The following is a 26,978-nucleotide window of genomic DNA, read 5'->3' on the forward strand; positions in this document are numbered from 1 at the left end:
GAGTGAGTCGCATGTTTACATTAATTGTTGTGGATCACTCAAGATGGTTGCATGGTTGTAGAGTTAGTAGGCCATGTGCGGGTTAAAAATACCATGAATTTCATTATTTTATATCACAGGGTTTGGCTTATGTGATGTAACCATGTTTGGTTGGTTTTCAGTCAAATCCTATTTTGTTGGTTGTGGTACCATGGATATGACATGAACTTGGCATGAGATGATGTTGAAGGCTGTTAAAAAATTGTGGATCCTTCATTTTGTTAAAATGCTGCCTTCTTATTGTTGCAGTTCTAAAGACTTACTGATAGTAGTAGCAGGTGCTGTGGAAATGACTATATTACCATGCATTATGCTGAATTTTTCAAGGCAACAGATCAGTGTACCTTTGTACTATTGCTGGTATGATATTGAACAAAAATGCACACACAATAGTTTGTATGATATCTCACAAATCATTGCCCCTCTAGTGGTGTGAACACGTTATGTATTTACCATCAAGTTACAAAGGTTAGGTTTACAAATTTTCAGTTGTGTAGATTTACGAAAAGAACATCAGAATAGTCCAGCCTTAACAGGGCCTTCAGGCATACCGCTGTCTGCTGATATGCACATATTCCACTCATTTATGAAGTTATACAAGCTCCTGCACAGCTGTCAACCCTGTCCTGTAAATGTTTCAAAATAAAATGCATAGTATCAGCAACTGATGGCATTCTGTCCACAGAGACACAGTCAGATAGCTTTTGTTATGAAAGGGTAGCAAGGAAGTTGAAATACAACATCTTTGTATTTCATCATCTCTGTGACAGAGAAAGACTTTAAACTACGGTATAAAGTGGTATAGAGTCAACTAAGCCTGACAAGCCTGACAAGCGCTGCTCGGGCGAGAAGTGTGCATTCTCTAACTTGATACATGAGCCCCGAAACAAAAAAAACAACACGCCTGGCGCTGCTCGTGCTCTCATTTCGTGCACTGTGTAAAACGGTGTGACACGTCGACACGCGTTATGTGAATTGATGTATTCACGTAATCGATTCTGTTGATTACGTCGATGCGTTGCCCAAGCCTTCTAAGTTTCAGAAAGTGATGTTAAGTAGGTTAGGTTTAGGCAAGTAAAGTTTGGTTTAGAAAATAAAGCTATGTAGGTTATGTTTAGGAAAGAAATGTAAGATAAGTTTTGAAAAATAAAGTTATGTAGTTTAGGTTCAGGTAAGTAAAGTTACACAGGTGAGGTTCAGACCAGTCAAGTTGCAGAGTTTAGGTATAGAAAAGCAACAACATTACTTAAAATAACTAAAAGTTCACTTGGTTTCACACAGGACAGGAACACTGGTCTCCTTGGGGAAAGTTCTGGGTTGTTTGATCCAAACACCACCCCAATCTTCCTCCTAAAGTGAACTTCTGTCCTTTATACTACTTCCGTCTTAACTCATGTCAGCTTATTGGTTATGTGACACAGCCTTCTCGATTACATGGGTTATGTTCTAATTATGGCACATTTCATTTTGCAGGTATACACATGAGCATACAGCCAGAGCTACACATGGAGCAAATTAAAACAGAAGAAACAATAACACAAAAGACATTTAAAATGAAGGTCTGTCTCTTAGGCCTGGTTTTCTCTGCAGTTCAGATAAATAAAGGCCTTGATCACTAATTGAGATTTTCGGGTAATACAGGTTTTAGGCTTCAAGTGAAGATGACACGTTTATCGACCACAGGGAGGCAGTGAATCCACCTTGCACAGCTGTTCTGTCAGAAATAGAACAGAAAAAAAGATGCCTTTGTATTTGATCAGTGCATCATGTGAATCCCTTGGGTATGGTTATGCAGTTTGAATACAGTGCGGGAAAGACAGACTCTGCCAGTAACAACGAAAAATAACCACACAGAGATGCACTGACAGGATGTAATTACTAATAATTGGGTTTGATATAATGAAAATATCAACTTAAGCCTGAGTTTAGTGTTAGAACTCTACATGCTTGATGATAGATCTCTACCATTTCCAACAGCTGCTGTACAGTTGTGCAGATTGAGCTGATCAATACTGAAATCACTTATCAGATGTCCACTTCCAGCCCATCTGAGAGTGTCTCTTGTCAGACAAGCTATTGACAGATCATCCTCTCAGCATAATGCACACGCATGATGAATCCCTTCTATCTGACACCCAGTGTTCTCTGTGAGAGGGCTGGGGGAGGAAAAGCCCAGCATCAGCTCACTCCTCCTCTCCTTAGAGAGAGTGCTGGCTGTGGTGTGGCGACTTCTGCCTCTGTTTTATTAAAAACTGTCATGGGGGAAACAACAAGTCACTTTATGCACATCATCAATGGCTCTGCAGAGGAAATAAAGAGACGCTTGGTTAATTAGTTCTGCGACATTGCACTATGGCACTGTCACTTTTCCAAGGTGGTATGATTATATAGAGCGTGCATGTGGAAGTGTGGCAAATGTAAGCTTTATTTGGGCAAAAAAAAGCTGGGAATTGTGATGATGGAGCCAAGATTTATGCTTACTCATCCACTGCTACAGTACAACAGCTAAATATATGAAGGTGACCTCACATCAAAGTGCAGACATGTTTGTGACTCAGAGTAACCTCTGTCAACACTGTGAAGCAGTGTATTTGTTATTGTTCACAGTTTTGTATTAAGCTTTCAGTGCAGGAATCTAATTATTATGAGCCTCATGTGACATGTAGTTAACACTTTTTTATATAAATAATGTGACTTTTTGTAATGATATGGAACTCTAGGCCTATGAATGACTTGCAATATCAATTTATAAGAAAAACACCTATAAATAATTAATTGCGCTAGTGGTGGGTACTATCATGGCAGTTTTGATTGGTTTATACATCTATGTTTTTGGTTCACAAAAAGAAAGCTTGAAAGCTATTTGCAAGAATAAAATGAAATGTTATGGACCTTGAGGATGGTTCCAAGTGAATTTGGTGACTTTTGTAAAGCACCACCCAAAGGCCAAAGTTTGGAAACTATGCCAAAATGTATTGGTCAGATTGCCATTAAATTGACTGTACATTACTTTCTTTATTACTGTAAGTAAAGGCGGGAAGGTAATCCTGTAGCTTTCCCTTTACCAATGTATTATTGCACACAGGATCTGTGACATTTAGCGTACATGTTTCATGCTTCCATGAGGAAAAACCCCTTTGCGATACACAACCTGTTTTGTTCTATCATCAGCCTGTACAATTGTGCCTAGTGATGTGGAGTGCTAAAACCATCCATTTGTTGATTACACTTTCATGATATGGGATGTAAATCTTTGTTCAAACCCTTAAAATGATCAATGTTTTTCTGGGAATCAACCTCTTGTGGTTGTGTGATTAATAAAGTCTCAGTCTCTCTCAGCAGGAGAGGTAAGGTAGCATGATATTGTGTCATTAAGAAAACTTAGGGTAGAGGTCAGGATGGTTGGTTGGTTACATGAAGAGTGGGTTTTGATACTGAGTGAAACAGAGCAACAGGTCACTAAAAACAACCATGTTTGTTGTGCTACTAGGTAGATGGGTAAGTTACCAGGGAGGAAGTGGTTATAGTCCACTATAAACTCCAATGCTATTTGGCCGATAGGTGAAAAACTAAAGGTCTGCACACCAGGGAGCTCCCCTTAAAGGATTTTATTCTGCAAAAATAAGTGACTAAAAAAAACACTCTTCCTCAGTCTCATAGGTTTCCTAGTGAGTCGCCATCTTAAATACACGTCAACAGTCATGTGACTTTAAAAACAGCTGAAGTCACTCAATCATGGGTGAGGGAGTAAATACAAATACATAAATCACATAAAAAGTAGTGAGAATAAATAGTATATATAGTGTGTAGAGAGAAAGACCTGGTGTGCGGACCTCTATTTTTCTTTCACATTTTGGTTTATCTTAGATCTAGCACCCACTATAGGATGTGCTTGTCTTTTTTAATCTCTGTTGTTGGCTGATAGGTCCAGATAATGAGGTGGGTATACCCCATATACCTACGTATACCCTCCACTATACCACTGTGAACAGTTGTCTGCAACTTTGCAGGCATTTAGCCGAGGTGTCACGCCATGCACCACCCCCTCCATCTTCTGTTGATATAATACATATGAAATCTGCAAATGTTACTAATTCTTTGTTAGCAGAAACATACAATGCCAACATTTTCTTTTCTTTTCTTTTGCTCATGCCGTTTGCAGCAAAAGTCTGAAGCTACGAACAAGACAAGAAAACTTGTTAACCTGCTGTCTGACTTATGTCATGAGGAAAATGAGCTATCTGTGTTTTGTCAGCATTTGGTTGCCTTGTCTATAGCGCTCACTACCAATGGGGATTTCTAGAACTTTAGATTCTTACAAGCCAATGTCTTTGGTTCCCTGCATGAGGGACAAACACTTTCGATTTGAGAGATGGATGAGGATGAGAAATGTGCAGGAGGAAATGGCTGTTTTCTGCTTTCATCTGGTCAAAATCTCTTGACTTAATGGACTCTGACCACTTGTCAGGACAGGGCCCTCATTCCCCACTTCCCACTATTAAAACCCAAGTACTTCTTCAACAGCACATCCAGTCCTGTCCATGTTGCAGCAAGGGAACAGCATTTTAAAAACCTACAATGTCAGTGCACATAAATTGCACTGTGGATTGTCTCCTCTTGTGGCTTCTTCATCTAATATCTGTATGTGAGTGGGGGCTTGTTAAGCAGTAGTGAGCTGGGTTCAAATTAGTGCTGGTTGGGAAACAAAAGCCCAGTGCAAGTATGCACTGATGAGCCCCTTGTCAAGGTCATCCGTTTTATTGACCTACTTGAAATCTCTCCAGGTCTCAGAGGATTCCTCCAACATACGGAAAATTAATACCAGCTCCATGATTCTACTGCGCAACAGGGATCATCGCTAGGTACCTTTCTGTTCTTGCCATAACATCGATAGTCTTTGTTCTAAAGCCAGTGGGATCTGGCACTGAGTTAGAGGCAAGATCAAGCAATATACATGGGAAGCATCTCTGAGGCAACACTAGATGCCTTGTGGAGCCCTTAAGACAAGCTTTCACTGAGAACATGGATTACACATGAACATCATTGATTAATCAATGTTGCATTATGATGCCATGCACTAAGGGACAAAGGGGTTATCATTTATTGGATTGTACTCCTAAACAGAAGCACCTTCCTGGGGAGATGAATGGAATGACATTTACCACGAGAGTTACCAGACTATGAGTATTCCACTCAAGGTTTTATTGTGGTTAAGACAAGCATGGGCATAGGCCTCAGTAAAATCATATTATCAACCTAGGTTCCAAAATTAGCACTAACCAAATGCGAGAAAAAAATATGTTGATGAATAAGTTGTTAAGTTGGTGAATATGTTGATGAGGTCAGTTGCAATTAGTGAGTTACTGAAATAGGCCAAAACTCTCCTCAATGCAACACATAAATTGATCAACTCTGCACTCTCGGTTCTTCTACTGACCCTCAGTGTCCTTCAGTGCCATGGTCGCACTTACTTTATGGAGCTTGGGACCACAGAGGGGAGTTTCGTGCTAACCGCAAAGAGAGTCTGCAATTATGTGGTGGCACATTGTCAGAGCAGATCAACCTAAAAAGAGATATGAAGAGCATGGAGGCAGTGTGGTTGAAATTAAACTTACAGTAGAGAGAGGTGGTTCGTCACCCTCCTAGGGCAACACAGGAGGTAGGGCAGGTTGTCCACTAATCAAAGGCCTGGCAGTTTGATCCCCTCGTGTCCTACCTATCAAAGTGTCCTTGGGCATTAATCTCTTTCTAATGAAACCACCACCAAGGCTCAAACTAGGAGTTATAAATTCAACTATTGAGGCACGAGCTTAGAGAGTTTTTTGTACCATTTAGGGGCGTTGGCCATGAGACAATTAAGCTTTGGCCTCCATGGTGGCTTCTATGCTTGATCTTATCAGTGATAACCAAACAATGTAAAGCAGCATTGCTATCAAGCAATCTGGTTCAGTTTGGTTTGTGATTCATTTAAATGGTTATTTTTTTGCATTTCGATTGTGAAAAATTGTGGATGGTACTAATACAACTCCGTTCCATCCCATTTTTACATAACCTCTCTATTGAGGAACCTACCTAACTGATCTGTTTACTAGAAGATAGAGCTAGAAACATTGCAGTTTGTCAGTTGGTCAAGAGAGAATTATCACTCTTGCTCGACAAAATCTCAATGCACAACCCACTTTTTTTAAAATATCCAACACACCAGTACTCTTTCTGTTCTTAAATGATGTTGTGCAACCCCATTCTGTGGACGATCAACATGGGGCAGATGTTCCTTTGCATTGCCAATGAGGACAAAGTACATCAAGAGCTAGATGGAACAGTGATGCAGCTGTTGCTATCATGTTACAACCCTGCCTATATGTAAGAGTACTGTTTGTAGTGGAAACACAAAACAGATCTAAGGTTAAGGTACAGGTCCGTGAGGGTTACCGACTTGTAGTAAGGATACTACTATATAACAAAAATGTTTGTTGGAAATGTGGGCTAAGGCTAGACATCAGGCATTTCTGCTGAATGACCATTGTGTGTCACAGCAGGCATGTTAGTTGCATTTTTTAATTGTCTGTCTGCTGCATATCCTTGTGTCGTCTCCACAAGGTACAAAAAAGCTGACACTTCACTTGCACTGTGCATGCATTTTGGTATTTTGGTTAATTATAGTCTTAGGTTTACTATAACTGTTAACTAAAGTACTCTCAAAATGTAGTTGTTTTTAGCCTTAACCTTAATGATTTGTACTGTAATGTAGGTAACACATAAACAACCAATCATATTCACTCAGCTGTACTTCTCTACTTATGCTTGACTTGTTTTCATTCTGCATTCCTTTTTATTTCTACTTCACAACACTCCAGAGGGTATTATTGTACTTTTTACTTCATTTATTCCCTAAATACATGCAACAAACCACAGTTGTTCTGTGAATTAATAGTTTACTTGATCTGCATTAGCTTTGAACCCCTGACCATAACCTGGCGGTTTTTGTGTCTAAACCTAACCACACATTAACCAAAGTATTATTGAAATGCTGTTTCAACATGTCTGCAACATAATAACGTACAACTGTGATGTGGCTGTGGTTTGCAGAAATGAATTATGCCATCATTTTTTTCTGATGATTGGGTTGCTTAATAACAGAAAAACTCAATATCAATCAAGAAACTAAATATCAATCTGTATTCAATAGTTTTATTCAAGGTTTTGAAACATTCTTTAGCTTTTCAGAAATGTTTGACTATTGTTAGTAATAGTAGTGTTTTCAGATGTATACTGCACAATCATGTGCACCATGGTTTCATCGAATATATCTAGTCCCTCTGTGTGATGTGAGCAATGGGGTGTTGACGGCTTCACTGATAAAGAGATAGTTATGTATGGGTAATTATCATTGTCAGCAGTTGTGCTCTCCTGGGTTTGCTTGTTTATTTCATTTGTGTGTTTGTGTGTGTGTGTGTACATGGCTATAGCCTGCAGGACAGAGGGAAGGCAGGGGGTATTATCCTGGTTGTCTCTGTTTGTGCAGTTCGAATCTCCTAGGACTCCAATAATGCAATTTTCAGTAAGCCACACAACCTTGCCAGAGATAATTAGAGCAGACATGCAGTAATAGTGTCAAAAGGAAGCAGCTCTTTCTCCACCAGCCAGAATATTATAGTCTTGGTAAGAACATGCACTACTGACTGCAAATATTTCTGTCAAAAAGTCAAAATATGACACAATAAGTCACAGAAGTCAAGAAATATCATGTTTCTGCTATATTTCCACATAATTTATGCTTGTTTTAGATTTGACTGTAGCTCTTTTAATTTTATTATCTTGTTTTGTTGTGTCCTCCACATCTTCCCAGCAAATATTTGTATGTGGGGCCCACAAAATGGGCTAGAAAAATTGGGCCTTATATGGGATTGTCCACGGGTGGGTTTATCCATGTGGGCCCTAGATAAGATGTCCATTTTGGGCCCATACCCACTTGCTACCCAGGTGGTCCCTGGCATAAGCCATATGGGCTCCACTTGAATAAAATGGGTTCAATTGTGAAATGGAATCAAAATCTTAATGCAGCATACTCCTAGTATTCACATGACACTGGTGGATCGAAACGGTTTAATTCATGAATTCACATTTCCTTTTGCAGATTATCTGGAAATTGGGTTGAATTTGCACTAGATTTACATGGAATATTGGCTGTAGTAAGGTCACCAGGTGAATCATAACGGGGACATTGTAGCTGCACTGAAGGGGTCTAGGACCACTTGGCTCCAGGACATCTCTAGCAGGATTAGTAAATCAGTGTTATTCTATGAGTTAAAACAAATCCAACCCCCGGACCTCATCTGTCAGCTAATAATTTACAGTACAATTAGCTCAAAATTGTAACAGCTCTTGTTTGCTTTTAACCAGCACTTGACCTTTGTTGTAAAAGATTTTATGTGCGGAATTAATTTGATTTCAGTCAGTAATGTTTTCCAGACTTGACGGCCTTTTATGGAGAAAGCTGATTGATTTAGATCGATGTGGTACTCTACAGTTGTCATTCATCATGGTCCTAGTTACTGTGTTGCTGTCTTTTTTTTGAAAAGAGGCTCTGGGGCAGGACTGTTAATACATATGAAAACTAATTTGAATAAACAAAAAGTAGTACATCTTTCAAAGCTAAGCAGATTGTACTGTGTATCATGTATCATGTGACTGTGATATCACTGGAAAGGTCATTAGGCCATTATTTTCAGTGCCTGGTTCCGTATGGATGTAAGATGTCTGATTGTTATTGTGATGCTTTAGCCCATACTGTCACACTACAGTCTGAAAAATGACAGAAAATGTAGAGGTTTAGAGTACCCAAATAACTCTGCTGCCTGAGTTGTTAGTGCCTGGTTAATTTGAAACAATTAATTAATTCAATTAATTAAATTTGAGCAGTAGCTCTAAGACTATTTCTAAGAACTTAAATCATTGACCTCTATTTCCAACTTTGATTTCAAACTTCAGCTTTTTGTAGCACATGACAAACAACCTCTTCTGTGGCACCATCCTGGCAGTAAAAAGCAGCAATGTCTTGGTTAAAAACAGCCACTTTTGGCCGCACTGTCCCCAAAGGAAACAGCAATGGGTCGCTACAATAACACCTACATTAGGTGGCTAAAACTTGCTAGAACCACAGTGATGACGCTAAAAAAAAACCACAAAATAGTTATAAGCCCCAAGATCTGCATAACTAGGTCATTTGTATTATCGATTGCCTCCATGCCAGGAAAATCTGTCAACCCTTAGAAAAATAACTTTTCCATAAAGTGTTGGGATCATAAACCAATGTGTCTAGAAATTTTCGGATGATAGCTGCTGTATGCAGGTCCATGTAAGGCTTCAGCATATTCACTTTTCTCCATTCCCAATGATTCCCAACTATTGTTCTTCACTTCCTGGCCCCCATCTGACGTTTCTGCGTCATCGGTCACATATAATTGATATAATTGCAAACAAGCTATATGATTGATTCTTTGGATGCCAATGTCAGTTGATTTGTTCATCACTTTGATCTGGACTGAAATAATTTAACAACTCATAGATGCATTGCCATGAAATTTCAACCACTGAATCAGACATAATCTTTCATTATCACACTGAATGATATATTCTGCTGGAAAATGGTCAATTTCTCGCTTCAGGATGGGAGAGAGTTGCTGCCCCAAGCAAGGGAGTTCAAGTATCTTGGGGTCTTGTGTATGAGTGAGTGTAGAAGGGAGCCTGAGATGGACAGGGGGTTTGGTGCGGTGTCTGCAATGATGCAGGAACTCCACCGGACCATTGTGGTAAAGAAGAAGCTCTCGATTTACCTGTCCATCTACGTCTCAATCCTCACCTATGATCATGAGCTTTGGGTAGTGACCAAAAGAATGATATCAGGCACACAAGAGGCTCAGCCTGTTGCCCCTGTGACCCGGACCAGGAGATAAGGAGAAGAAAATGAATGAATTCATGAATAATTATTTGCACAAGAGGTCACTTGTCATGAAAGTCTAATCATATGTGTTTTTGAGTGTTTAAGCACCATCCAATTCTGTCACCTTGATCAACATTTTGTAGCCCTTAGAAAATGTTGTTTTTTGTTTTTTGAAATCTACCACCATTGTGGTTTAGTATTTCTATATTTGTACATCTTTCTGACTGTCAGTTTGATTCAGGTCTACAGTGCCAGTGAAACATTTCATCTCGAAATCCCACACACATCACCAGGCCAGGGGACTCTTAGAGACGTTCATAATTATACATTGAACGGCTCCCTTGACTGATAAGTTAATAACTTTTTGAGGAACATACCAATTTTCTGACAGCCGATGTGTCAGCCTCAGTAGGTAATAAAAATGTATGTCGAACGTGTTCTTTAGCGTCGACACAATAGGGTCTCACACAACGGCAGATTGCTATTGTTTGTAGGAAATAAGAGGGATTTGTCTGGGTGTTTAATTAATAACTGACAGATATAGCCTCTCTGGCTAAATCATGACACTATGGAATAATGTTATCTTAATGTTCCATTCATTCCTACTCTGAGTGTCACCAGTGTCAATCTTATGTAATGACCCATGAGTCAGGGTTTTTTATATTTAATTTTCTTTTTCTTCTCTACCCAGGTTCCATTGCAAGGTGCTCCTACATCAAGTATCACTACTCCTCGGCTACGATACCCAAAAACCTCTCCTACAACATCACCAAGACAATAAGGCAGGACGAGTGGCACTCCCTCCGTAAGTCTCAACTTTCTTTTCTTTTGTCTTTTCTTTCTCCTGCGATAGAGTACCTTTTTGTGTGTACAGAAATGCTTTTGGCTGATTACATTTTGTTCCACTTTTCTGAGAAGTGCTTATTGTAACAGACATTTTTTTTAAATCACAGAAGAAGATACAAAGAAATCCACGAGCAGCAGACTTATTCAACGCTCTCCTCTGTCTTTATATTTAATCGACTTTACTCCCTTGAGCTTACAGTGCCAGTTGTTAATGTCGCAATATTCAAGAGCAAAGGTACTGAAAAAAAGGCAGGGAAATTTCATTGTGATTAAACCTACAGGCTACAATAGACTTTAGCCTTCATTTTATCTGATTTGTTCTTTATTTTTTTGCGGGTATAAAGATGTGCCATTTATTTTCACTGCTCTGTTAGTGCAGCAAAAGTGTTTTTGGAGCAGGTTGCTTGTTGCTGCAGGGCAGGGAGCGTGGTTGTTGCAGGAATCAAAGTGTCAACATTTCCAGTACGGTGCAATCATTTTAAGCGCTGGACCATTTTGCCGGCCAATGATCAATAACCCTTGATGGTACTCTTATGGCCAACTGCATTTGTCCATTCATCTGTCCACCACTTTGTTCCAGAACAAAGTATTTGGCAAGGACATAGTCCTTGTACATGAGACGCCTGCTCCACAGGTGAGCAAGTGGTGCCCCAGAGATGACCAGTCACAGCTTGGTTAATATTGTAAAACTGTAGCACTAATGCATTACTTTGGTTAAAATATGTATGTTTGTCATGGCATATGTTACAAATGTGACATATGCTAAATGATAACTTGTACTTTTAAGTCAAAATAACATTGACTTTTTGTTTCGCACAGCACACAACACCCTTCTCTTGGGTGTCAGGTTGGGCACCAAACCCGCTACTTTTAAGGGGTAGCGACTGAATTATGTTAGTACTACAGAGTACCTATTCACATTAAATGTATCATGCCAAACATCTGTACCTAAGAGCGTATCAGGGCAAGAAAGCCGCAAAGTGCCCCAAACCCTGAAAGCCAGGTTTGGTGGCTATACAGAGCTCTGTCATCAGCCGCAGCCAACAGGTTCAACTACGGAGAGGAGGCGGACGCATCACGAAGCAGTTTGGCTCTGTCGGTTGCTTCGTCACTGTGCTTTGTCAGCTTCTCGGCAAGCCATATCACTGCTAGCTGAGCAGACAGACTGAGACAGAAGATTAGCTCTTTGTGTGATTAGAAAAGAGCAGAGCAGCAGTATTGCTTTTTGGTCCAATTCATTATCCATGCAGCTTGTTCAGAATTGTTTTTTGTTGTTACAGAGAAAGTAAAGTTCTGATAAAAGGTAACGCAGGGTACTGTTACCCAATTTCAGGTCCTCGGCCCAGCATTTGTTATATGTAAATAGTACCTAACCTAAACTGGTTGAAAGTCCTGTGTTTGCTTGACCCATCCTTGCCTGGTGGTAAAAATAAGTCATGGTAAGCTGTTTGTACAAAAAAACCTATGCTGTATTATCTTGGGGAAGGACATTCTGCTTTAATCAGTTTAAATACCTTTTAGTACAATGGCAATGACTGAAAAGTCAACTTTGAAACTGAAATTCTGTGCTGGTGGATGTTCATGGTCCCCAGAGGAAGAATACTATCAGGCTTGACTCTATAAATCCAGGTGTTTTTGGTGAGCCCTAACCTGTCTTTTAGAGGCACTATTAGGTTGCCACCTTCCCTTAGCTATACCAATTCACTGGAGTGTCGTGGGCCACTGGAGCTTATCCTCACTCACTCAGGTGAGAGACAGGTTTCCCTCTGGACCCCAGTTGGTTGCCATGCTGCTTCAGGTCTCAGATGTTGAAAGTCAAGTTTGGCTGAAAGATATCCAATAAAATAATTGGGAAGATTGTCACAAAATTTGCTGAGCTCATTCATGGTTCTCAGTGGATGGATGCTTTTCATGACTCCTTGGCTTTTACCATTTTGAGGGATTTACATTGTTTGTCTATATCTCCAGGTTTTTGCAGAACTTAAACCATCTATGTGCCCAAGATTTTTGCAATTAATTATGCACTTTTAGGCCACTTCTCTGCAAAAATCATTATTCTTTCATAGTTTCTAAGGGTTTGTGGTATTCCATTGGTTGTTTGTGTCCATCTGTACATAAATCTAGGCGTCTATTGAAGAGTTTGTTCCAGAACAAAATATTTGCCTTTGATCTCAACTTTTGCCAAAGACAAGATATCCATCACTGACCTCAAAACTGCTATAAATATGCATGGTCCCCAGAAGCTGAATGCTACATATCTTATCTCATACTATCAGACTATGAGGTTGTACCATACACTAGAAATGTCAAAACTGCCACATCAACATGATTTTTTTTTCTGAGTAAACTCATGATTATGAATTTATTCTTTCAGAAAGTTTTCCTCCAAAATCAGTTTTAATGTCAAATTTATACACAAGATTTTTCATAATTGAGCTGGCAGATTGTTTCGACATTTGCTGAGAACAACCATGTTCCTCAGGGAATAAATCTTTTTAATAATTTTCTTTTTAGCTTTTTTTTCAGTTAAATAAAATACATATCCAAACATGGTTAAAAAAAGAAGACAAAGATGAATAATAGAATTAAAAAATAAAAATAAACAAAAATACATACATAACAATAAAAGATAAATAAATAAATAAATAACAAGCCATTCAGGAGAATTCATAAAAGTTCTTTATGTTACATATTTAATTGGTTTCTTCAAATATATGTATTTGGTTTCTAATTCTCATAGTAATCTTCTCCATTTCATATATTTCATTCACAAGATCTTTCCATTTATGTTGTAATTTTTAATCAATATCTTAATTGTGAAATTATTGCTATCCTTATCATTAACATTTTTAAATCTTTCTTCCAGTACTTTCCCTAAAAGTTAACACAATGGGTTTTTGCTAATGAAGGTGCCAAATATTTTAGTCATTTCTTTTATTGAATCTTCCCAAAAACTCTTTTTTTATTTTAATGTAACTACCCTATGGGCTTTCCCTCTAGCGCCCCCTTCAGAGCAAACTTTCCACTGTAGGTCTCTGTACTGGTCAGACTCTAAGGATAGCCAGAGCATCAATATGTTGTAAGTTTGGCTTAACATTCTTACTTTTGGGGGTAATGAACTCAGTTCTCTGCATTCAGTTGTGATCCAGTTTGAGCCACACTAACTTTATGTTTTAGTTTTACTTGTCCAGTAAGTCCTGGACATGTAGAAAATAGACTAAGTAACTGGGGGGCCTCCTCTCCTCAGCGCTGTTAGATTATATCAGCATGGGTACGAGTGCTGTCAGAGGAATCTACAGGGATTCTATCTAGTTTTCGGATACCTGCCATTCATGAGTCGTACCTCTGGGCATGTTGCAGCTCTCCAGTTGCCTGGCCACTGAGCAGAGTGGAAACACGCTTTGACCTCAAACTGTCACCGTCTCAGTCTGACTAGTCTTCGACTGTCAGGTGACAGACTTGGGAAAAACTCCTCTCTACTCCAAATCGCAGAGGACTGCTCCGCTGTCTGTTTCCTTCAGCCGTCTTCCCGCTGTGCAGCTCTGTCCTACAAAGCAGAGGAGGAAAAATGTTTCTATTTAGAGGCTATTCTATAGCATATCCAGAGCAGGGGATGATATTATGTATGTATGCAAGTTTATTCACAAAATGTTAATATTTTATGAAATGGTTATTAACTACAGTTATTGAAATCAGAACATAAATGGAGGATGGCATGCAGCATGTTCATATTAAACATGTACAAACATGAGGATTGCAATTGGTGATGTTGTGACAAAGTTGTGCAAGAACATCAAAACATGTCGCATAATTCATCTCAGCTATCATAGACTTTAGGGAAAGACAACATATACATGTATTTTCGATACCTCATATATGTCTTTTCTGGACGTTTCTGGATGTCATATAGATGTCTTTTCTGGACATCGTATAGATGTCTTTTCTGGATGTCATATAGATGTCTTTTCTGGACGTCATATAGATGTCTTTTCTGTATGTCATATAGATGTCTTTTCTGGACGTCATATAGATGTCTTTTCTGGACGTCATATAGATGTCTTTTCTGTATGTCATATAGATGTCTTTTCTGGACGTCATATAGATGTCTTTTCTATATCTCATATAGATGTCTTTTCTAGACGTCATATAGATGTCTTTTCTGTATGTCATATAGATGTCTTTTCTGGACGTCATATAGATGTCTTTTCTATATCTCATATAGATGTCTTTTCTAGACGTCATATAGATGTCTTTTCTGTATGTCATATAGATGTCTTTTCTATACCTTATAGAGATGTCCTTTCTGGACATCATATAGATGTCTTTTCTATATCTCATATAGATGTCTTTTCTGTACCTTATAGAGATGTCTTTTCTGTATGTCATATAGATGTCTTTTCTGGACGTCATATAGATGTCTTTTCTGTATGTCATATAGATGTCTTTTCTGGACGTCATATAGATGTCTTTTCTGTATGTCATATAGATGTCTTTTCTGGACGTCATATAGATGTCTTTTCTATATCTCATATAGATGTCTTTTCTAGACGTCATATAGATGTCTTTTCTGTATGTCATATAGATGTCTTTTCTGGACGTCATATAGATGTCTTTTCTAGACGTCATATAGATGTCTTTTCTAGACGTCATATAGATGTCTTTTCTGTATGTCATATAGATGTCTTTTCTATACCTTATAGAGATGTCCTTTCTGGACATCATATAGATGTATTTTCTATATCTCATATAGATGTCTATTCTATACCTTATAGAGATGTCTTTTCTGGACATCATATAGATGTCTTTTCTAGACGTCATATAGATGTCTTTTCTATACCTCATATAGATGTTTTTTCTGGACATCATATACTGTAAATGTCTTTTCTGGACAGCATATACTTGACTTTTCTGGACATCATAGATGTCTTTTCTGCACTTTGTATAGATGTCTTTTTTGGACGTTGTAGTGATGCCTTTTCTGGACATTTGCAGGAAATATGGTAATATATGTTTAATGTGTTACTTTTGTAGTAGGCCACTGCCAATATATCGGTGGAAAATTTCTTAGGTTTGTGGGATTATTACATTAAAAGCTGCAGACTTGTATTACCTTTGTGGTTTATTACTTTTGTGGGTTGTTATTGAATTTACAGGTGTTACAAAAATGTTCTGGGAACATGAAGAAAACTTGCCACTGAAAATGTTACTAAAACACTGAATGGTTGCATTTAAATGTTCTCAGAAGGTTTTGAAAACCAAAGCTTTCTAACAGGGAAAGTGTGTCCTCTTGATTAGTATTTGTCACAACAAAACATTGCATATACTTCCCTTTATGGCCACATTTTGGCTGCACCTCTGCTTGTTGTTCTCCCTTTAGGGATCGTATATTCAATCCCTCCGGTGAAAGAGACGAGCCTGAGCAAAAATCACCGTTGCATGACCATTGTTGATGCATACAGTGCACTTTTTGCAGTCAAAAGGAGATCTGTATTTTTCCCTTCCGGTCTAAATTTGGTAAATCAGTGCATTGCATCTATCTGTTTGACAGTTTATGGCATTACAGTCAGCATCTTCAGCTCTAGACGATGTAAAGTTCCCACTGTGAGATCATCGACCCCACATAATCCCCCCGTGGATCTGCGCTTTAGTTCCGGCCAAGGACAAAAGACATCACATTTATTGGGCTAAATAAGAGAGCTGCTACTGCGTATGCAAATGCCCGGGAAATGTTTGGTTCAGATCCAGCCGTTTTCTGCTTCACTTTTTGGCTCATATGCATAGGAACGGGAAGGCTGTGTTTCATCTTCACTATCTTGGCAAGCTCAGGAAAACACATAGCTCATATTTATAGCAGGAAGGTCACCCCTCTCCAGTCAGAGATGTTTAATGTCCTTATTACCGGGCCTATCCACACACCATCTCAGTGTGAGATAACTCCACTCCTCTAACCGATGGCCTGTCACTCTGATGTGGGTATGAAAACAAAAAAAAAAAATAAAATATCCGGGTGAATAAACAAAGCCCTCACTATACAAAATTTCCTGTAAAATTACAGTAAACTGCCAGTAGCTGTAGTCGCCAGCATTCTACCGTTGTCTTATAGTGTCACCACTGTAAATTTCCTCAACATTAAATTTATTACAGTATTTTACAGTAGAATTGACGTTCACAGTGTAATATTGGCTCCAAAAGCATTAAGATTCACACTGTTTTCCTGTAATTTGAAAAAACTGTACATGACTTTTAGCATTTAGCCTAACTTTTTACAGCTATTTATAATATAATAATAATAATTGTATTTATATATTTCTGCTGAATAACATGTAGTTTCCATTATCCTAGTGTTATTTTACAGCATCAATACTGTAAATGACTTTAGCAGTATATTGCTGTTGAATTTAATACAGTATTCTACAGTAGAATTTGAGGTTTGGGTGCACTGTTAACTCTTCTTGAGCTGGGCCCTTTCAGGCTGTTTGGTCAGCAGGCTGAGTTTAATAGTTTGCTGTTCAACTTCATAGATGTCCTGGACCAAATCCGCCCCCGCTGCCCCAGGCCTTGTATGGATTAAGTAAGAATGACAACCTAGTCTTGACTTTCATGAAGTGTGTGAAATTGAGCTCTAGCAGCCCTGACAATTTCTCCCACTCCTATTACATAGATTTGAGGAAACAGAGGGGTGACACTGACGCCGCTTCAAAGACTCACAGATGAACATGATACTCATTTGTTTCTGTCAGTCAAAAAAGCTGCAGCGACTTGCAGCGGCACCAAAACCCCCTTTTTCTATTACTGCCAAACATCAAAGCAACAGCTGAGGGTACACAGTATCCCTTCTACCACCCCCATTGTCACAGATGCAGACAGCGGCGAGGGTGCATACGTTTTTGACGCTGGCTTTTAGAAAGGAAGGAGGTTTTTCCTCATACTGCAGCTTAGGGATTTTGTTACTTCAAAAGCAAGCATAAATTGTGAGCCAGAAAATGCTGTCAATGAGTGACAGTGTTTAATCCAAGGTAGCTGCTAAAGGTGGTGGCTGAGGCTAATTGTTCACCAGGCAGCCACTCCCACTCAATCTCATCATGCTGATGCGGCTGCTGCGGTCGGTAGATTATGCGGCGCCTGTGTGACAATGACAGGGATTTAAAGTCGTCGTGAAGCATCGATTCACTGCTGTTTAAATGCCCTGTTAGATGCTTTCATCTTGTTAAGCTTGATAAGGTGGAACCTGCACCCTCCACCCCCATCGCAGCCTCTTTCAAACTCCCAAACAGCACAAACAAACAAAGCGTGATCCGTCAGCCTGTGTCTCACTGTCAGAGGGGGGTTCTACTATTAAAGATTGCTGGAGGCAGTTTGCAGGTGCAGCAGCTGGGAGGTCACCAGCAAGCAAAAAGCACAAAGGTATGAGGAGGGGGAAAGCATCCAGAGCTCAGGAGAGCGACAGACTTTTTATACGGGTCTTCTGTTTAACTCTTTGAAACCTAAATTGGCTTGATTTCATACAAAAACATGGGAAGAGGGCAATGATCAACTAAAGAGGACTTGGCCCAGAAATAAGCAAGAAATGACTTAAGAAAAATTACCTGAATATTATCAAAAAAACAAAAACAAGGAAATGACCTAAAAAATCTTTAAAAATATAATTGTTCTGTAACTCTTAAAAACTCTTAAAAATTGTTCTCCCTCTTAAAAACATCGGAAAAAGGGAAATGAGCAACGCAAGAGGATATGACCCAGAAATATGAAAGAAATTACCAAAAAGTACAAGAAAATAACCTGAGTATTAGGAAAAAAGAAAAGAAAAAAACAAACGAATGGGAAAATCAACAATAACAGGGAAATGACCTAAGAAAAATCTTAAAAACATAGTTGTTTTTTAATTGTTTTGTGCGATGTTTCACAAATCTCACAATTGAAGAATCCTTACAAGGACTGAGGAGATAATTATGGAGGCTGATGGCACCCTTTGAGTTTCCTTTAACAAACTTAGACCACAAACCTGCTGAACACATGTCGACATTTAACACAAGCACCCTCTATGCACTGCAATAATTAATGTCTGCGCTCCAGCCTATTCAGTGTGTCTGACTTAGGATACCTTTAGGGACATGCTGACTAAAGACAAGTTAAATGTGGACAAGTTGTGCAATTGACAAATGCAAGAAAATGGTGATTTTTGGGTCTGTGGCTAGGGTTGCGGTTAGGTTTTTGTTAATGCAAAGTACTCTCAAGAGTGCTACGAGGGGGACAAGGTGTAAAAAAAATCCCTTCTTAAAAGAAACATCCACAATAGTTTAAAATCTTTCTATATACATATATACGTTTTAGATAATAAAAATGTGAAAAAAAGTGCTTAAAAATGTAGAAGAAAACATGTATATGTCACACAGTTATTAAAAAATAAGATAAAAACATGCCAGAAAAACATGCAAATGTTAAATTGCAAGGTACAAGGTAGATTTATTAGTCATTTTATTAACTATTTTAAAAAAATGAAATCAAAATTTTGAAAAATTCCATGCATATTAAAAATGTATTTAAAGAGTGGTGTGTGCGCACACACACATACATATATAAATTCATAAAAATATAAAAACTGCGTTTTAAAATCATCATAGTGCAGAGAATTTCGATCGAGCTCATAGTGTTTAAGAATCTTTATAGTTTTTTTGTTTTAATTCAATAATCAATATTGCTAGAGGTATCCCATCTGCAGGTGGCACAATAATTATCATTAATCATTAGTCATCATTAAGTTATTCATTATTATTGAAATTTTCCAATTCAGTTCCATTCATTATCTCTCTGCGTAGGGAAAGTAAGTGCTTCAGTTCTAAAAAAAGAAAATGCAGTGGGTTATGGTCAGGGTTAGTAAAGTGTTAATAAGGATGAGAGGGTTATTCTCCAAGAAATTAATGTAAACCTCTGACATAGGCAAACATGTTTGTAGGTATGTGTTTATGTGTGTGTGAGGTGGTGATGGTGGTGGTGGGGGGGTAGTTTCCACAAAAAATCTTCAAATGTCTCGCCTGAAGGCTTCACTTTGATGTGAGATGGGATGATCATCCATGTGTGTATACAGTGTAAACAGCTTTAGAATTGTAGGAAGGGATATTGTTGCACTTTTGACGGAGGCAAGCAGTTTCCTCTGCTTCAAGCCCTTGAGCTATGCTAAGCTAAACATATCCCAGACCTCTGCTACCATACTGGAAACACAGGGGTAACATGGTTATTGATCTTCCACATCCGTCTAATGACATAGACACAAAGACAGAGGAAGATAAAAGGAAATAAAATCTATGTTTTGTTCAGACTGCAGAGTCATAAATGTCCTCTGTGTAGTAGATAATGTACAGGTGCATTTTTTTTGTTTGCCAGTACCACCTGGCAATGTAATTTAATGTCAATGGCATATATCCAAATCTCCTCCAAAAACCCTTTACTTTAATGACCCTTTCCCACCAAAATTAGCATGTATATGGGTTTAATTTTGAATGCCTGAAAAAATAAATTTAAAATTGGCGGTAGACTCCCTTGTCATTGCCGAGAGATGAGTATGCCTTTCTGTTTCTTTTTTTTTCACTTTTGGCATAACAAAAGCAATGGGAAATAGTATTAGCAAACAGCAGAAAACAACATGGAGGCCAGTGAAAATGTTACATGGTTATTTTTATATATATATATATATATATATATATATATATATATATATATATCTGTCATTTATTCAGTCTCTCTTTCAAACTTGGTGCTAACTTTTTTGAATGATGTCCAAGTGCTTCTTGGATGGAAACATAAGGAATTTTGTGGTGACATGTCACTGCAACCCACCAGAAAAGAGACGAAAATTCAAACTGGGCGTTGTATATCCATATCTGCCAATCAGGGTCAGTTGCAGGTAAGCTGATAAATATGAATGACTACTACAGAGTCATTTTTTGTGGGAATAATTGGCGATTATAACCTACTTAAGACAAAATGTTAGTGGGTGTTGGTGGGGGTTTTTTGTCCAGTGGGAAGAGTGTGAGCCTTGCTGCTTTTCTTTGATGTTCAGAATGTAAAGTTCTCAGCCATCAGCAGCAGGGATGTGTGTTGCACTTGCAGTCTCTATTTTTTTGATGCAGAGCCAACACAAAGTGGTTACCTTCATTAAATATTTAAAGGGGCACTCCACCAATTTTAAAGATTAAGATCAGTTTACTTGATATGAGGAATACCAGTGGGACTGTATAATAACTGTCAAATATAATGTGGATGATGTTGAAGTATTGTTTTATCTCAGGCTTGGAGACTAAACATTTCGAGTTGTGGCATTAAACATGGACCAGACATGGAAGATTAAATGAAAGAGGGCTATTGAGTTGCACTTTGGGAATTGTAGGCAATGAGGTTTCAGAGCTTGACCCATACACATGACTTAAAGTCTATATAGCTCCACCTCTACCGCTTCCATTTTGACCATCCTTTAATCTAATCACCATCTCTTAGTCATACAAATTCTATTGTGACAGTGAGGTTATTACATCATGGACACACTGATGGGAGTTTTAGTCCCTCCTGAAATGTTAATTCACCGTTATCTGCCCTTGAAAGCATATTTAGAATGCTGTAAGCTCAAGGTGCTCTATACTCATATTTGAAGTTCGGGTACATTAATATTCTGAATATTAAAATACTTCTAATATCCTGCCGTATGTCAATCTTTGGATGTAGTCTAAACTAGAGCTGCTGCTGTACAGCTACAATAAGACCTAAGGGGAAAACGTGTCAGTCACAACCCACACTTTTTAAAGAAAGATAGAGTTTGCCGCAGGACTTGAGTGTGTTTGTAACACTTTTTCAGGTTGTAATGCCTCTATCTTGATAACTTACAGACAGCTTGGGAATATACAAAAGCCGTTTTTTGAGGGGAAAAAAGGCCAGAGTACTAAAATGAAAAGTCATGCTATGGCCTCAAAAGTGCTCTGACTAACCTTGTGTTGATGATACAAGAATATTAAGTCTGTGCTTAATTAGCAATATTACACTTGAGGGTGGTCTTTAAAGGCACTATTGGTACGAAAGTGACGGGATCATCACTGAAGTGCTAGTTATGATAGTAAAGCAAACCCTTGAGTGTAATATTGTGATCATACAATGGTTACTAAAAAAATAAAAGCTATAATCCAAATGTTTTCATATTATGGGGCAGTATGGGCTCTGACTAATAACTGGAAAGGAATCTGTCACATCAGAAGACACCAATGTAATGAAACTTAGTTTCCTACTACTGCAAGTAAGAAGACCCTAATGACCTAGCAAGAGCAATGATTAATGTCTAGTTCCTCTTGAGTCAACCAGTCAACTTTTGCTTTCATCAATGCTTTGAACAGATTTGGGGATTCCCCAGACTGTGTTGTCTCAACCAAGATATTTGTAGATTTTTTTTTTCTCCCATGGACAGATTTAGCCACTATGTCTGCAGACTTCATATATAGGCTATTTTAGGCTGTTTAAGATAGTGCCATGTCAGTGACTCACCAGCACAGTGACAGTAGTAGTAGTAGTAGTAGTAGTAGACAATAGTAACAACTTCAGAGCATTTTTAGTTGCAAAAAAAGTTTGTTTGGTCTTGTTCAGATGGAGCTGAAAACATTTAAAAGCCCAAGTAGATGATCAGGATGTACTGACATCATTCTGAGACTTATCATCTGACAATGCAACCTTTCTTTTTGTTTCTTGGTTTAGTGTTCTCCTCTTCCAACCATTCGTCAAAACTAAGTCTATGCATTAAAACGAACAACAACACAATTCATTCTGCATCAATATTGTGACCTACTAGTTTTTGATTCAGCCCTGGAAGGTACAATGATGCCATAGAAATGGCAGAATAATATTTTTGGTGCTGAGCAAGCAAGTCTGTTTCCTGGGATAGTGGGAAGTTAATTAAAAAGAGGAGAAGTCATGGTGCCATATTGCATCATATCATTGGGGTACAACATACCCAAAGGCTCAAAAGTTGGCACACTATCGTAGAACATGGGGATGATTGATTTGTTCCACTGAGGTGTCCACAGTTGACCTTAAGTCAAACTATATTTAAGAAGATATGGGTGAGAATTACAATTCTGTAATTTTTGAAAAGAGTCTTAATGAAAGACCATAAACAAATGTTTTCTATGGGAAACAGTTTGGCGGCTATCTATTTGAGCATAACTAAAGAGTTCTGAGCTTGCAAGGAGGTTAAAATAGTGCACCTGAATAGCACCTGAGCAGAACCCATCCCTTTATGTCTGGTGCCGTCTACTCTATCCCACCCTACTCTGCCTTACTCTGCCTCTGATTGGCTTTCCTTGATATTCTTACCCTAATCATAACAAATCTCACTAACCAAACCTTATCAGTCCAACCAACTAAGGTACTAGCCAATCAGAAGGGAAATCGGGCAGGCCTTTGCTATCCTAGGAAATGCAAATTCGTGTTGAGCATTGTCTGCTGTTATGCTGATTTGCTCTCATTCTAAATTGTCTAGTTGACCAATCAGATTACCTGGTTCGATCTACTTGTTGCATTATCTAGCATATATCAAGGGAAAAAAGAGTGAAATGAGAGATGCAGAAAGTGGCTGATGATAAGTTAAAATGTCTACAGTCCTCTATGGATTTTTGAGTTTCCTTAAGATATTAATTTTCAGTATCTTTAAAAAAATCTATAAATGATGTCACCTTGTTCATCGAAAAACATCCATCTTCCAAAGACAAAAAAGCTTGTTCTTTGGCATTTTTAAACCACAATTTCTGTTACTTATCACCTGACAAAAACCTCAAATTCCACATTAATTCTATCTGGGATAAATCTGCTCATTTAAGCTTGTCATCTGCATTGAGTAAAGAACTCCTTGTGTAAAACTTGCATCTTGCCAGCAGTGTATTGTATGCTCAGATGTGATGAGAGAAAGGTCAACATGTTATTATTTATGAGGTATGAGAGTCACCAAGCAGCTGTTAGGAACATCCTGTATCACATATCTGTGGGAAACATTCTGCTGCGTCTTTTCCCCGTGATTTCACTCGAGCTCCATCGCACTCATCAGTCAGCTCGCATTATTGACTGGGATGGGTGTTGAAGCTTCAAAAAGTTTCCTGCGTGTTCTGCTGCCGTCTGATGTCAAGTTAAAGGAATTATGCTAAGCAGCAGGCAATTATGGTGATAATGATTCATGGAGAAATCAGTTTGTTTCCATATTTAGACATGGTGAAGAGGCTGCTGATTGGCATGACAAGCATTACTTGCAAGACACGTTCACACACTATCTCACCGTCGCTCACACACAGTGGATCTGAAGGCATATGGAAGAGGCAGAAGAAGACGTTGGTATGGATTCACTCCCTCTTGTTGTGAGTGATTGATGGGAAGTGTAATTAAGCTTAATTAACGGGGCGGAAACACTGCGGAAACACATAGCTAGCAGTCCTAGATGCACCTCATTACACTACGCCAGATTAGAGGAAATCAGTTGTGTCCAGCCATGTGACCAGAGTGACCACAGGCCCGGTGATTCATCACTGCTCATCCGCATGAAGCCTCAGTCCGGAGGGTAGAGCTGTGAAGTGTCTCAATCCAACAGGATAACTAATACTCATCCAGAGAGGTTGACTTGTCAGAGAACAAACAATAGGTTTCATTGACGCCGAACTGGTTGAAAGGAATGTCGTGATGGGTCATTTTTGACAACACTTGCCCTGTTCTGAACATCTTCTGGGGTTTGGGTGTAGTTCTACTCGCACATCTTGAACACCCAACGATGTTCAGCAATGATCTTGAAAAATAAAATGATGAACCCAACATGAACTGGTCTTTCAATGATTTGACCAACATCAAGTGAAGTAATATGGAGTATATCATCATGAATGTCCACTGATGTGGTCCTCAATAGATAAAGTTGGGACTATGATCTGATCATCCACAGACTACTTGCCTACACTTGAAGGCTAAAAGTGGTTTTGGCCCTGCTCCAAATGCCCATTGGTCTTGCCTGGATGTCTTATGCAGAGCCCTTTGAAAGTCCATTGACATTAGAGTAATCTCAAAAATATTTTAAAACTAGAATTACCACCTTAGGGCCTAAAAGCAAGTCTTATGTTTGTCAACTAACAAATAATAGATGTCATTGATGATGAACTTCTTGAAAGGAGACAAGCTGTGTTGCCATGGGTCTTTTATGACCCATGGCAACACATCTTTATGGTTTAGATGTGGTACTAATCGTATGTCTTGAAAATCCAACGATGTTCATGACTGGTCTTGAAAAATAAGATGATGAGCCTGACATGAACGTTTATCAACACTTATAATGATTTGACCAATATCATTGAAATGGTCTGGGGCATGTCATCATGAATGTCCACCGATGTTCGGAGGTCGTCCTCAAAAGATAAAGTTGAAATTCAGACTACGATCTGATCATCCACAGACTGCTGGCAGAGGCTAAAAGTGTCCATTTCCATTGGCCCAGAATGACACTCAGAAATAATACAGTGCATATTTTTATGCTTTGATAGCTGTGGGTTTAAAAATTGCAGCTTGAATGGGTTTCAATGGTGCTTTTTTTGCACTTTACAGTATGAATTTAACAATGTTGTTTCCACAGCGTATTTTAGACTTATTGTAGGAGCTGAGCTGGAAATTCCAAGATTAAACAAAAATACACAGTCATGCCAAAATGTATGCCATATGCATGAACACAGTCAAAAATATTTCAAAGAAGAATGAAAAGCACGTAAAATGCACCAAACAGTCCCTAATATAAAGGTTAAATTAGAAATGTGTGGATAACAAACATTTTTGCGACAGGATGGCATTCTGAATCTATCATTTAAGTGTACGCAGGAAAAGTTGTGATAACAAATGAAAAAGGGAGAGCTATAGAAAGTTCCAACCCTGATTCCTTTTACCTCCGCACAGCTGGCCAATCACTACGTGAAGTGGGTGTGACTGTCATATTGTGTGTGTGCATGTGTGTGTGTGCCGGCAGCCGATGTTGTGTATGCAGGACATAATCTCTCTCCTGCAGGTACAGTAAGGAGACAAACAACCGCTCTCTAGAAGGTCACAGTGGGTCACGTAAACAAGCATTGATTTTCTCTGAGATCGCTGTATCATTTGCATGAACAAAATTACATCCCTGCTGCACATTTGTCTTCTTAGCAGTTCGACGCATCTTTCCTGTCCTCTGCTCTCCTGTTTCTTCATGTGCTGTCTCATTCAGAGCTGCTGCTGCTCTGACTGACAACTCAGCCTTTATCCTCACAGCCTGGTCAGCTGCTGCACTGCTCCCCACTCGACACTTTTCTGTAGTTCAGTGTGCAGTCTGAGTCTGAGTCATGCCTTGTCATTGACAATACAGGTATTCAGGAGTCGATTGACTAAATTGCCCAACTCGACAATGTAAGTGCAAAAGCAAGGCAAAATACATTGGGTACTGTTGAGTAAGGCTGGCCTGCTCACTGGAAGCACTTTGGAGCTTCGTGTCTTGCTTGAGGACATCTCGAAATATTGACTACAGGATCCTAGGATTGAACCGCTAACAATACATTTAATGGACAACCCTCTCCACCATTTTTAGATACCATAGATTGTATAAAATAATAATGAATCTAATTGTCTCAGATTTGGCATTTTTGCCATTGCCATCTTGGATTTTTGGAGCCAGAAGTGACCATATTTGGAGGAGAGAGAGGAAAGTCTAGAATTAGCAGTCCACCCTACTGGTGAAAGTCTCTAATGCAATTGCTCGATGGGTCCAATGATGCTGAAGCAGTGCTACCATGTGGGTAGTTTCCAAAATTTAGCTTTTTCATAGGGATGAACAGCGTCCCACCACGAATGCTGAATATATCTATGGATGTATTATACCACTTGCTCAAGCTCTAAAACCACTTCATACTACATTTCCCATCATGCAACTTGATAAATCTTGTTAGATCCCTCAAGCCAAGCCAAGGTAACCATCGCTATGACATTTTAATGTTATTATTTTCTTAGATTATACAATGTTGTGCTACACAAAACAATTTATTTATTTTTTTACCTATTAAATTGGTAAAGTAACATTTAAAGAGTAACTTAAGTCCCAGGTCACTTTATTTTCAGATGAAAAGCTAAATAT

General features: G+C 38.7%; 1 protein-coding gene across 2 annotated transcripts in view; it reads left to right on the plus strand.

The window, feature by feature from the left end:
- The window catches only part of tmem178bb (transmembrane protein 178Bb), a 153,926-nt gene that overhangs the window by 68,524 nt on the left and 58,424 nt on the right, over nucleotides 1–26,978 (plus strand). For both annotated transcript variants that reach the window (XM_088072543.1, XM_042511304.2), the window contains one exon: nucleotides 10,674–10,787. In XM_088072543.1, the coding sequence (XP_087928669.1) occupies nucleotides 10,674–10,787 (114 nt within the window). The remainder of the gene's footprint in view (nucleotides 1–10,673; nucleotides 10,788–26,978) is intronic.

The sequence above is a fragment of the Plectropomus leopardus genome, chromosome 22 (genome assembly GCF_026936395.1).
Source record: "Plectropomus leopardus strain MGB_pleo_1.0 chromosome 22, ASM2693639v1, whole genome shotgun sequence".
In the NCBI taxonomy this organism is placed as follows: Eukaryota; Metazoa; Chordata; class Actinopteri; order Perciformes; family Serranidae; genus Plectropomus; species Plectropomus leopardus.